Source organism: Micropterus salmoides, unplaced genomic scaffold, assembly GCF_014851395.1.
Source record: "Micropterus salmoides isolate LMB-PRFRI ecotype aquatic unplaced genomic scaffold, ASM1485139v1 Ms_hic_scaffold_4, whole genome shotgun sequence".
In the NCBI taxonomy this organism is placed as follows: Eukaryota; Metazoa; Chordata; class Actinopteri; order Centrarchiformes; family Centrarchidae; genus Micropterus; species Micropterus salmoides.
The window spans coordinates 39,351,517-39,364,885 of record NW_024043372.1 but is presented as its reverse complement, the minus strand read 5'-3'; the positions used below and the strand labels follow the sequence as shown (position 1 = coordinate 39,364,885).

The following is a 13,369-nucleotide window of genomic DNA, read 5'->3' as shown; positions in this document are numbered from 1 at the left end:
GCTCAAAGTGATGTCTTTAAAAGACTTGTTTTGTCAGAGTAACAGTAAACACCAAACCCAGGTGTTTAATTTTGATCAAATCAAAACCGAAAATGTGACTGAAACCAGCTCGTATTTGGGTTTTACTGGATAATAAACTAATAACTGTATTTTTTTAGATCAAATATTATTTTTCAATTGACTCAATGGATTTGATTCATCAATTTAAAAGTCATATTTTATATACTCTAGTGAAGTTACCATGACAACAATTTCAAAAGGCGCTTATCCAAATGAAGGTAAAATATCAGGACTATGATCCACTGTATGCCGTGTGATTTGGATGATTAACAATTTGATAATGAGTGACATGTAAACTGACCTAAATTACAATCGGTTCATTTGTTCAGTGCATGCTGTGAACAGTGCTGCACTCAGTCAATTATTGTCTACATGCGTCTCACTTTACAGGATCTTATCAAAACGTGTACTAATAATCATTATATTTATTGCCCCAATTTATCAAAGTCTACTACACCTCTTTCCTTCTATGTGCATAAAAGGCCCAACTTTGCTGCTGTTGTTTGGGTCTCTCATCTGCTCCCAAGGTGAGTTTATAAGGGAAGCCCATCCATCTAAGTTATCATTTCTTATTTTAACTATATTGATAATAGTATAGTTTTTGATTAAATCATAGACTCTGGTTCATTTTTTGTCTTACAGTAATCCTGTAAAGTTGTGAGAAGTGAATTCAACATGACCAGGCTCACAATTCTAGCAGGTATTTATCTTAATTTGGGGCTGTATGTATATATTACTCTTCTCTAACAGACTAATATTTTTTTATATTTAGATTGTGTGCCTTTATTTCTCTAATCCATTCTTTTCTATAATTCTTAGGCTTATGTCTGGTGATATGCCAGTTGGGTAAGTTGTAATACTTTTTGATCAACTAGCATCATTTGATTTATATTTTCACTGATATACAAATACTGGAACCAATACATCTTCTTTACAAGTTCCTTTACTTCAACACAGGATCTGCCACCCAAATGGTGTGTTACTTCACCAACTGGTCTCAGTACAGACCTGGTGAGGGAAAGTACATGCCACAAGATGTGGACCCCTTCCTGTGCACCACCCTGATCTATGCTTTCTCAATCATCAACCATAACAACGAGCTGGTTACCTACGAGTGGAATGACGACGTCCTCTACAAGTCTTTCAATGCCCTGAAGACCAAGTAAGTGGCCACAGTTGAGATACTCTTGTATCACATACAGTAGAGGTCAGAGGTGAGGCTAAGTAATAGTAACTCTGGAGCTGGCAGAAGTTGAGTGCCTTGCATAAGAAGTCTTCAACAGGGTAAAGCTTGGTGAAATGGGGACTATGCTGAAATACTGATTCAAGCCCAGAGATGTTCCTACTGTAAAATGTAAATGCACTAAATGAGCATAAACTGTGTATTGTTCTAGTAACCTGTTACAAGCAATTAGAAGCTTGAACAAAGTGTGGTGGAAATGTCTTAACATACCCTCTGTGCTGTTTCTAGAAATCCTCATCTAAAGACTCTGCTGGCTGTTGGTGGATGGAACTTTGGTTCAACACAGTGAGTAACATTTGAAAATCTAAACCAATGCACCATATGCCTATACACAAATACAGAGTGCTTGGAGTTATGTTAACAATGTTCCGTTCTTTACTAGTCTTAACTGTGGCGAAATGCAGACTAAATATAGCAGTTCTTTTTTGCTAGCTAGCTAACTGGCAAGTCGGCAGATTTAGCTGATGTTACAGTATCTTTAACATACAGCCCTTGTAATACTAGCTTCTACTTGCTTTACTGTATGTTTAGAAATATATACCTAAACAGCTCATATGTATATACCACATTGTATCCAAACCATCCCAAATATTATAACATATTTCTTTAAATATGTGGTCAGTTGTTTCCTAAAAGTTAAGCGCTTCTAAAGGCCAAAGGCTGTTTGCTTTCTCTACCTAAAATGTTTTTGGACTGTATTAAGTGGCTCAATTTTCATTGCAGGTTCTCCATCATGGTGTCCAATTCAGCTAACCGTCAAAAGTTCATCCAGTCTTCTATCAAATTCCTGAGGACTCATGGATTTGATGGTCTGGATCTGGATTGGGAGTACCCTGGTTCTCGTGGAAGTCCTCCAGAGGACAAACAGAAGTTCACTCTGCTCTGCAGGGTGGGCACAGATTTGTCTTCCTTGAGTTTCTAGCTGCAATTCATAGCTTCTGTTCTATGGTTTACATCATGTTGACTTCTTTCTGACTTCCTGTTTGGTGTGTATTTACAGGAACTCGTTGCTGCCTATGCAGCTGAGGCCAAGGCCACCGGCAATCCTCAGCTCATGGTGACTGCTGCAGTGTCTGCTGGAAAGGGAACCATTGATGCTGGATATGAGATTGCCGAGATTGCCAAGTGAGTGTGCTGTCTTGAATGCCTCTTGAGATACCTTCTGAGTTCTGAAAAGGTATTTGAAATTACAATTTCTAATTTTTTTCCTGTCTCCAGGGAACTGGACTTCATCAATGTAATGACCTATGACTTTCATGGAACTTGGGAGCAGTTCACTGGACACAACAGCCCACTGTTTCGTGGATCACAGGACCATGGTGACCTCATCTACTTTAACACCGTAAGTAAACATTTGGGACTGAAGAAAAATTCACTTGAAGCTTTTTAAAGAGTTTTACTTCACCTCTTCCATCAACTTTTGTAGGACTATGCCATGAAGTACTGGAGAGACAATGGCACCCCAGTGGAGAAGTTGCACATGGGATTCGCTGCTTATGGACGTACCTTCCGTCTGACATCACCAAACACTGATGTTGGAGCCCCAGCGAGTGGCCCTGCATCAGCTGGTCAATTCACACGTGAAGCTGGATTTTGGGCCTACTATGAGGTATACTTTAGAAAAGGCTGGAGTACACCCATTCAAAGATGATGTACAGTACATATCAATTACATTGGCATTACATACCCTGCTTGAAAATGCTCTGTATTTATATAAGACAATGTACAAATTTACTGTAAAGCTACACAAACCTTATGATATCGTCTATGGTCTAGATTTGCGGCTTTGTGAAGGACACCACCATTCATTGGATTGAGGACCAGAAGGTTCCCTATGCCAGCAAGAATAATGAGTGGGTGGGATTTGACACCAAGGAAAGCTATGAGATCAAGGTAGGTAGCACATCAGCTCTACATCTTAAACATATTAAGAGCATATTCAAAGCATTTACACCAATTTCTATTTACTTTTGCCCCAATAGGTGCGTTACCTGCAGGAGCAGAAGTTTGGTGGTGCCTTTGTGTGGGCCCTCGATTTGGATGACTTTGCTGGACGGTTCTGCGGAGAGGGCAAACACCCTCTGCTGGCTCATCTGCGCAAACTTCTTGATATTGGTAAGTCCAAGCCATTTTTATGCAGATGTTTTCCTTTAAAGGTATTGGATTACGGACAAGACACATAGTAACTTCTCTAGTTGTCTGTACATAGATCATTATTACGCCTAGTGCTATATTACCCTGTCAGGAATAACTCTCTTTGGCTACCATATTAAACGTTTCCGCTGAGTTTAATCTTAAATTTTTATAATTTAAATCTTATTTAAATTGGCATCAGGTGTCACAAAGTTGACACCAGGTAATAAGGGAGTATATTAATTGTAGATGACATGATGGCATATAGTACTACAGTCATTTACTATAGAAAGATTTTACCACCATGCATGTTTAAAATAGTATTTTACTTGTAATACTACTTTGAGAGGGCTGTTCAGCCTTACTGTTAACCTTAAGAGTGACCCACACTCTCAGTAGTTTCATGGAGTAATAAAGTCATAGACAGTACTGTCCAGAATTTTTAATGAATCAAGTAACAATCAAGATATGTAGACATTAATGGACATTTATTTATATGCTTTAAACCCCTTCTTCTCCGTCCCTTAAATTCAGTACTGCCCACACTGCCCCCTACCACCACCACCAAACCTGGACCTAGCACAGCCTCTCGTCCGACCACCACCTCCACTACCACCACCACCACCCACGCCCCAGGACCTGGCTTCTGCAATGGCAAACCTGATGGCCTGTACCCCCACCCAGACGACAGGACCAGCTTCTACATGTGCGCTGGTGGCATCACCCACGTGAGGAACTGCGGAAGTGGCTCTATCTTTGATGACAGCTGCAAGTGCTGCGTTTGGCCCTGAGCCATGAGTGAAGACAATGTGTATTAATACTGATGCAAACATTAGCTATTAAACATACTGTTAAAGTTCTCTTGCATCCACTGTGTATACAATCGTTTACCAAAATGACTCTATCATTAGTGTTGTAGAGAAGCAATGTATTTCCTTGTTAAATATGTAATATAGATGGAAAATTGCAAACAAAAACATTGAAGTACTTTGGTACAAATTGTTGAGTGTTGGTTTGTCATTTCAATACTATTCATTTCAATCTACTGCTTTCTCCATACTTTACATGTTCCCACACGTTTTAACTGTAGAGTTGGTCATCATTTTTTCAGCACAGTTGTCAGTGTGAGTTTTTTGGACAAAATACAATGCTTTTTATATTCCTTCTTTCTTTTCTTTCTTCTCCTTACAAATACAGTACATCATTATATATAACCAAGTAAATACCAACAATGTGATATCATTGAGTCCCAGCTTTGAGTATCCACAAAGAACAGAGGTTCAATGGCAAAAAACAATGAATGGCACAATATCATATCATGATATGGTTAGTCACGTCACACAAAGAAGAAATAACTTAATATAACATAATATATATAACAAAGAGCATGACACTGGGGCAGTGGTGGCCTAAACGTTAGAGAAGCAAGCTTGTGACTTGGAGGTCATTAGTCAGTCTCCGAACTGGCAGATTATATTTGGGTGGGAAAGCTTCACTTGCCCCTCCCTCATTACCATCACTGAGGTGCCCTTGAGCCAGGCCCTTAACCCTAACTGCTCAGTGGTTGCACTGTTCCTGCCACAGAGAGACTTCCTCCCAGGGAAATGTCCCTGAATAAATAATGGTTAACAATTGTCATCAGAAAACTTGGTAGTTAAGAAAGGTGAAAGTGGGGGCAGGACTCAGTAGAAACTTTAATGAGTCCAATTCAAAATAAAGAGAATTTAGTAAGGAGAGTGATGCAGGAAGGCAACTTTGCACGCTCATTTACAGAATGAAAGTGATTTAGCAGACTTTGTCCAGTTAACTTTCCAGAACCCACAAATAACAAAGACGTCACTGTTATTGATAAGTGTTCATTTTTATTATTCACATAAATTATTAGTGTACCAAGAGCCATTGCATCAAAGACACCTACATGATTTTTGTTACAGCTTTAATGTGGATGTTATTGACCTGCATTGCATGTATCTATCGGACTTTGTTCAACTGGTTTCCACAACCTTACAGAGAGAGAGAACATTTAAAGGAAAACTCCACGTGGCTCTGCTTGCTCCTTCACACTTGACAGCAGTTGTGGTCAACTTGAATTCACAACAGTTAGAATGAAAGTTTTGATTAATTCTTTCTCTGTTAGTCTGGGTCTATACTGGAATCTATGTGCATGGAATCCTAACTTTATAGAGCCAAGTTTACAAGAGGTCTGTTTTTGACTCACTCTTCATGGGATTATTCCTTTAAACCTATCGAGAGATTTAGAAAGAAACCTGTAAGACCTCGAAAGCAACACTTCTATTATTTATTTATCATTTTAATTATTTTACTGTGTTAACTTCTATCATTGCACATGTTACAAGTGATCGTGCAACTCACGTACTTGTAGAACTGGAGTGACATCCAAGTAACTTCCAGTTTGCTCTGTCAGAAACTGTCTGTCTCTCGTCTACAAGCACAGCATGCTAGCAAATTGTTACAAACAAGCATAAACACTTTTGTATGCAGCTGTGTAGCTTAGTTTGCTGTGAATTTTAAATTTTAAAATCTGGCAAATTCTTCAACCTTCAAACTTTGCTGCTGGCTGAGACAAACCAGCTGCTCCTCACTTTACCAGGCAGTGAATCATAGCAGCAGAGGTAGGAGGACAGGGGGAAGCACTGATGTCTGAGTTTTTCATTCTTCCTAAACTTCACTCAGTATTTTGATGTCAAGAACATCATTTATTTTATTGACATTTTAGATTGAGATATTGTTGAGTGTATACCGTGACTGTTTATTCTGATGTGCTTGTAGAAGCCATAAATTCAGCTCATCTGGATGAAATATCTCAAAGTGAGAATCTGTGGTTCTGAGGGTTCTGAATGAGTAAGAACTCTTTGTCAGTGGAACAACAATAAACTGCATCAGCTGATGACTTCCATATCTTACAGTTTTTCTCAATCGCTTTGGCACAATCATCAACTGACTACTAAACTTGTGACTATTTATATGAACATTAGGTCAGTTCTTCACATGACTATAGTATTTGCTTTGGCATATAATGCACTGAGTAAGCTCTGCAGATAAAAAAAAATTGTAATTTGTTTACTATTGAATCATATTTCTCTCAAATGTAATTATACATGTTCAGTGTATTAATCCCTACATGCTAAAAAGGTCGACCAACAATCACAAAAACCTGTCACAAATATATTAGATAAATAATAGTTATGGTATTGTTGTAAAAGTTGTCATATGGATAGACTTAGGCTAAATGGGAAACAATTCAATTTCCTCACAAATTAGAGCAATCACATGCAACTGCTGTCCAATTTAGCTGACAGGTAAAACTCAGAATCAATCAGTTCACAAACACATTTATACTGCAAGGGTAAGACTGACTGTTACAGCTATGGGATGTGGAACATGCAGGAGACAGTCAGCCAGGGAGCAAGAGTCTGCTAATGCAAGAGGAAGGGGCATTAGAGTGCGGGCTGGTAAGGTGAAGGGGGAAGAAAGAGGGAGAGGGGGGCACAGAGGACGAGGATGAGCCAGAGAAAGGCAAAGATAAAGATAAATCTCAAATGAGACACGGCAATTATGACAGAGGCTGGTCGCGGGGTGCAGCCTAATCTGGGCCGGTCCACAGTGTCCTCAAATAGGCTAAAGGTGTCGTTTGAAGTATAGTGTGTGCCATGGCTGACATCACTACTATTCAGCTGCCTAAAAATACAATGTTGGCAATTGGACAATATTACATGGTGGGTAACTATCACACTTTCAGAGTACACTGTCATTTGACAAGATGTCTTTGCATTTTGACTGTCTTGGTCTAAGCAATGATAAAGGAACCTTTTGTTTTGATGACAATGATTTATTCACTGGTGGATTTATTTGCATATTTGCAAGAAACATGAGTTCTTCTGATTGAGTAGGCCAATCATCTGTTGCAGGTCGCATAGAGTGGTGTGCTGAATGTACCACGTGGTGTGAGGATTGTACTTAGGGTCATGAGAATTGTAAGTTTGTTTCAGTAACTGTGCCAAATCGATTGAGAATAACTGTAGTGCGCAGAATTCCGGTTGTAAAGAAAACTTCAATTCAATTTTAGGGTGGCTTTTTCCTTTAACGTGGTTACGCTCCGTGAAACGCAGATTAACACCGAGATGCTTTCTGGGAAATTAAGTTTGAGGTGAATTTACAGCCGGTTTGCAGAAATATCTATCGAGACACCGTTTACTTCATTTCCCACAATTCCTACAGTCGTACTTCCTGGATAGATTACACGTAGCGTCACTGCTGTGTTACAGAGCTTCAGAGTAGAAAACTAGTTACAAGCGGCGAGTTTTACAGACTTACTTTATGCATTTACGATTGTTGTTCACTCGTGTTTATTTACTTCGATTATAATGAAGCCAGAGTGGCGCGTGTCGTTGTGTTTGGTCTCATATGTAGGCTAAGCTATGTTATCAAGCTATTATTAGCAGTCCTAGTTAGCAAGTAGGCTAACAATTAAGTTACTTGTGTTGTTTACATTTTTTCCAAGATGTATACTTTATTATCTGGATTATATAAGTATATGTTCCAAAAGGATGAATACTGTGTTTTGATCCTGGGACTGGATAATGCTGGGAAAACGGTAAGTTATGTTATCATGTCAAGAAATTACAACTGAGTTAGCGTTCACTCGTCGATCGTCTTATTTTCGGCGTCGTTCTGCTTTCACGGTGTTGTATGTTATTTGCTTTGTCGTCTGTCAGTCTTGATTTTTCAAAGCTACAGCGATCAACTGAGGCGTTACAGAGAATCCCAGTGGAATTCCACTCAGAACATCCCTGACTTATATAACCTAACCTGAGTACATATTTATGTGGGGGCTTAACGTTACATGCTTTTGTTTTTATTTCACGCTTTCATACCTTTAAAGTCGCTTTGGATTGGAAAAAACGACATCTATAAGTTTCATTAGCATATATGCTAATGATGTGAATAACTGAAGGTAAAGATTTACTCTCTATTTCACCGTTGTCTCTCTTTGCAGACCTTTCTGGAACAAACCAAAACAAAGTTTAGTAAGAACTATAAGGGAATGAATCTATCAAAGATCACAACCACAGTCGGTCTGAACAGTAAGTGGATGTTCTAGTATGTCTTCACTTGTGCTTGTCATGATGAGTAATGAGCTTCTCCAAACAGTGACTGCCCTGGGTGGTGAAATTGATAATAAAGCAGTTAAATTTAAGCTCCTTGTCAGCTGAGAGGACAATGACTACTTGTGGCCAAAGACCATGAAATTGTGATACAAGTCACCTCTTTTCCACTTTACCTCTATACTCTGAGATCACCTGATGCTGCTTGTCTTTTAATCGACAGTGAGTGCTGCGTTCCCCCCTGCTGCTTTTTTCTTATTGATGTCTCACTTTCCTTCACAGTTGGTACAATTGATGTGGGCAAGGCTCGTCTAATGTTCTGGGATCTGGGGGGTCAGGAGGAGCTCCAGTCTTTGTGGGACAAAGTGAGTTAAAAATGATACAACAATATCCAGAGGGAGATTCTTCACCAAACGCATACTGACACACACTTATACACACACTTAATGTTTGGGCTGAAGGCGCTCTATGCGTTCAGCAGAGTGAAAGGATATCCCACTTCTTAGACAGACTTCTACTTTACATTCTCTGTTCTACTTTTTTACTTTTTACCTTTTTATGTATGAAAAAATGCATCATAGAGAAATAAGTCATAATACTGATCAGATTTTCATCTGGTGAGGGCAGTCTGTGTCAAATGAGGGATGTGGATGACCTGAATAAGCACTTCATGATAGACTTTCAGATCCTGAAATGAAATGAAACCTTTTTAAGCAGTGACTGGAGCACAGTAGGGACTTGGTGCTTTCCTATAACAGTCGCAGCAAAAGGTATCTTGACTGACAGCTGATTGAATACACCTCATCAGAACAACACAATCACTGTCGCTTTGATGATGTGTAGTCACTCAGCTGTGATGCAGGATCTTGCTCTGATGTCCTATGTGGTTTTCTTCATGTTTATATTTAGTATTATGCTGAGTCCCATGGAGTCATCTATGTGATAGATTCAACTGATGAAGAGCGCCTGTCAGAATCAAAGGAGGCCTTTGGTGAGTAATGTTGTGGCAATTTATCATATCATTCACACTGTTTTTATTAAAGTGTAGGTTGTGTTTTCTATATTTACCCATGACTTGTGTACCTTTCACTGAGGGACATGACAGTAGTCTGGCAACCTGCTTTATCTTGGGGGCACAGATGTGTCTAGCCGCAGGTGCCTGTGAACCTTCAGAATGTGAGACAGTCTAGTTTCAGTTGCTATTTTTCTAGGAGAAGTTCTTGTTGTCGTGACAATATCTAAAGGTCAGGCATATTTAAAAAGATGAATATCTTCAGTTGAACTTGTCTTTCTAAGAAGATTGCTATAAATATGGGCTACCTTGTATCACTCTTGCAAGTACTGTTGGATGCCTTCGAAGGATAGGTTCACACATTTTCAAGTCTGTCTTAAAACAAAGGTGAAACAGGTTTTGCTTCCTGGAATCGTTCCTCTTGTTCATACTGGCCACTAAATGATCCTTTCTTAATGCAGTTTTAATGGAAGTGATGGGGGACAAAAGCCACAGTACTAATTTGTTACAAAAATATATTATTCAACCTGCACCATATTTCCCCATGTTATTGTGTCGAATGGGGTAATGAGGGACGCCATTCTTTGAAGATGTTCCAGTGTTGAGCAGGTGTGCTGCAGTTGGCAGCAGTGAAACAGGGCTGCAACATAATTCTTGTGGACAATTGCGCCCCGCCAAAGTACGTCCACTGCAGTGGACAAGCTCAGATTGATGTGGCAGGCTCAGAAGTGTCTGACAACATTATGAAAAGGATTGTTTTAAAATATTAAGATCCTTTTGTTTAACCAAAAACAGTCACTATATCACTCTGTCGAAAGCCTCCAGACTCCCTTGACAAAAACAGTGATTTTACCTCACACAGAGATGCTGGACTACTGCTTCCTCAACTGGTTAATAACACAAACAAACTAACCAATCGAGGCAGCGGTAGACCAGAGAGGTAAAATAACTGTTTAGTCACATGGGAAAATAGGGTCCAGGCTGAAAAATACAGAAATTGCCCTTTAATTTAATTGAGCCTTTCTCCTCCAGAGAAAATGATCAGCAGTGAGGCGTTAGAAGGTGTCCCACTACTTGTGCTTGCCAACAAGCAGGATGTACCGGTACTGTATGATCTTTTTAAATTACTAGGACCATGTTTGAGTTTATGCAGATTCATTTTAAAACAAAGATTATTCTCTATGTTTTGACCTTGCATTTACACAAAGCCAGTGATTTATTGACAGTATGTCTGAGACATATATCAAGCAAAAATTCCAAAGCTTCTCTGGTTGAAACTCTTTGAAACTGTTAGTGGGACTCTATAAACAATAGAATGTGTCACCTCGGGGCATGTTATGTCATATTATTTGATATTGATAATTATCATGGTAAATGTGAAGTCATTATTTCTTTCAAGTTTATAGACAGATCTTTTCTCTCGATTCTAATGTATTAAATCAAACATTTATTGAACCCTTACTAAGACTAAAACTATATTAGAGATAATGATTGGTGTGGTTTTGGCAGTGTTGTCTTTGCTGTTGCAGCTTTCAGTCATGTCTCCTGTCTTCCCTGTTCTCAGAACTGTTTGTCAGTGCCGGACATTAAAACAGCCTTCAGTGACTCTGCCCCGAAGATTGGCAAGAGGGATTGTTTAGTCCAGCCTTGTACTGCACTCACAGGGTAAGACTGCTACTGTGTTAAATGGTACAATGAGTGTGAGAAGGGGGAAAAAAAAAACATGATTCAAAATAATTAAGAAAAATAAATACTCACCACACACACCTCTGGAAAAATGGGAGACCTTTCTGTAAAAATGCTATGTCATCTTGACCTTTTTATGTACTAGGTATGAAGAAATTTAACTACTAAATGACTGACTTGCTTGTTTGTTTTAATTCAGGGATGGAGTGAACGAAGGCATTGAGTGGATGGTGAAGTGTGTGGTCAGAAACATTCACAGGCCACCCAGACAGAAGGACATCACGTAAGGTATCATCAGCACTCTTCACACTTCGTATGGACTGAGTTTCTCCTCGAGGATACTCTTTGTAAACCTGGAGCTGACAACTCTCCTCTCTTTGCTGTTACTCTGGAACCGTTTGGATTTCTGTCTCTAGGAGTTCATTACAGACGGCGTGTCATGGTATTTTTTTAATCACCAAGCATCATTTCAGATGTGCTTTGAATGGACTTCTGTGTGTTCCGCTTGTTACACCCTTTGAAGCGGTGTTATAATTTCTTCTTCTTCATGTGTGAGCAGCTGCCTCAGTCTCCGGTGCAGGCTGGAGCTTCACTGACTGTCACCTTGCACTGTGATCACAAGAGCACAGAAACATCAGTTCTCACATAAAATATGCAAAACTACAATAGGGTGGTCCAGTGTTTGTTCACAGTACGCATTAACTGAACAATGTTTAGCTTACTTTTTAAAAGTTGAGTTGAAATGAGAATTGTCCTTCTTTCTGTGTAAGGAAATATCACCCAACAATGATACTGCATCTATTGTATACTTTTTTTTAAAAAGAAGATTTGAACATATTGTTTGGAAACCCTCGACAGCTTTGAGCGACGACAAAGAACGGGATTTGTTAGGCACATGCTGGTACTTCCTAGTTTGTTCGGTTTGTATTCCATTCGGGAAGTGGAAGCTAGTTAGCCTAGCTTGCTACCATTAGCACTGATTCCCACCTGCACACTGAGCGCTATGTTCATCCCACATCAGACAAAGGACGAGATCTTGACCATCGTAAGTTAGGAGCACAGATATCAGATAGTACAAAGCAAATGTGAACAACATGAAACCCCAACTGGTTAAGTGCCTGTGTGGCAGGTGAAATTGAAGTAATACAACAAACTGTTGTCTGGGCGGACGCTAAATATAGTGTCGCACCAGTCAACTGACATCAGAGTCATCCCCCATGAAGAATGGCACTGTAACTGCAAAAGGATAAATGAAACAAATTTCCTCCTTTTTAGTAATAAGTTAACAATTTTGTGCACTTATCAGTCACCAAGGACATAAATACAGTTTTATTTGCAAAAGTTTATTTTAATTTCAGTTCAACTTTTAGGTTTGAACTCTCTTACTTTACTTGCTGTTGACACATTTTTAGCTCTTAAACTTTTCTTGTAATATCATTCATCATGTTTTTGGCTTCAGAAATCTATCATAAGACAAATACATGATGGATAAATGAGGAACTTTTCAAAAGTTAGAGACATTTCTCACAACTTTTACCTTAAAGAGTTTTCCTGCGGCAGTTGTGTAACATTGAGAGTCCATATCCTAATAATGTGAGCTAAAATTGAGAATAAATACTCTACTAATAGTTTTGTGTACTTTACAGTGTTAAAAAGAATTTTTTGCATTCTTTTGATCATGGCAAAGGACAACTCAATGGGGCTCCAGAGAGACTGTGGTACAGCAGCCCAAACAGCACAGAGTCTTACAGACTTGTGTGAGTGGTACACATACAGTTCAACAGCCACCTAACTGTTGTTTTTTAGGTTTCTTTGTTACCTGTATATCATTTGACCTCTATAAAACATTCATAGTGTGATTAAAACTAAATCTTGACTTTGGAAATGATAATGTTAATAATTAGCAGATTCACTAAAGATGGTTGTTGCTGAGCACCCTGGGGAATTTTGCTGACATCTGCTGCCAGCAGTTTAACTTGAAATGTATGAAGCGGTTAAAGAAAATGAAGGTGATGTCCTCTGTAAGTCACATATATAGTAGATGATGATCATAATAAATTTGTGATTCAAGAAAATGTCATGTTTCAGTATATCAGTACTCACATATTC

General features: G+C 39.0%; 2 protein-coding genes across 2 annotated transcripts; both read left to right on the top strand.

Moving 5' to 3' along the window:
* Positions 1-541: 541 nt before the first annotated feature.
* On the top strand, positions 542-4,598 carry LOC119885399 (acidic mammalian chitinase-like). The gene is made up of 12 exons (XM_038695425.1): positions 542-587; positions 703-760; positions 880-906; positions 1,018-1,222; positions 1,532-1,588; positions 2,027-2,192; positions 2,304-2,428; positions 2,522-2,645; positions 2,730-2,912; positions 3,080-3,196; positions 3,286-3,418; positions 3,971-4,598. The coding sequence occupies exons 2-12, from the start codon at positions 736-738 to the stop codon at positions 4,225-4,227; spliced, it is 1,419 nt and encodes a 472-aa protein (XP_038551353.1). The 5' UTR covers positions 542-587; positions 703-735; the 3' UTR covers positions 4,228-4,598.
* Positions 4,599-7,672: 3,074 nt separating this feature from the next.
* LOC119886338 (ADP-ribosylation factor-related protein 1) lies at positions 7,673-13,335 on the top strand. Its single transcript, XM_038696994.1, has 7 exons — positions 7,673-8,051; positions 8,454-8,541; positions 8,845-8,927; positions 9,472-9,553; positions 10,607-10,677; positions 11,139-11,239; positions 11,460-13,335. The coding sequence occupies exons 1-7, from the start codon at positions 7,959-7,961 to the stop codon at positions 11,545-11,547; spliced, it is 606 nt and encodes a 201-aa protein (XP_038552922.1). The 5' UTR covers positions 7,673-7,958; the 3' UTR covers positions 11,548-13,335.
* Positions 13,336-13,369: the final 34 nt, after the last annotated feature.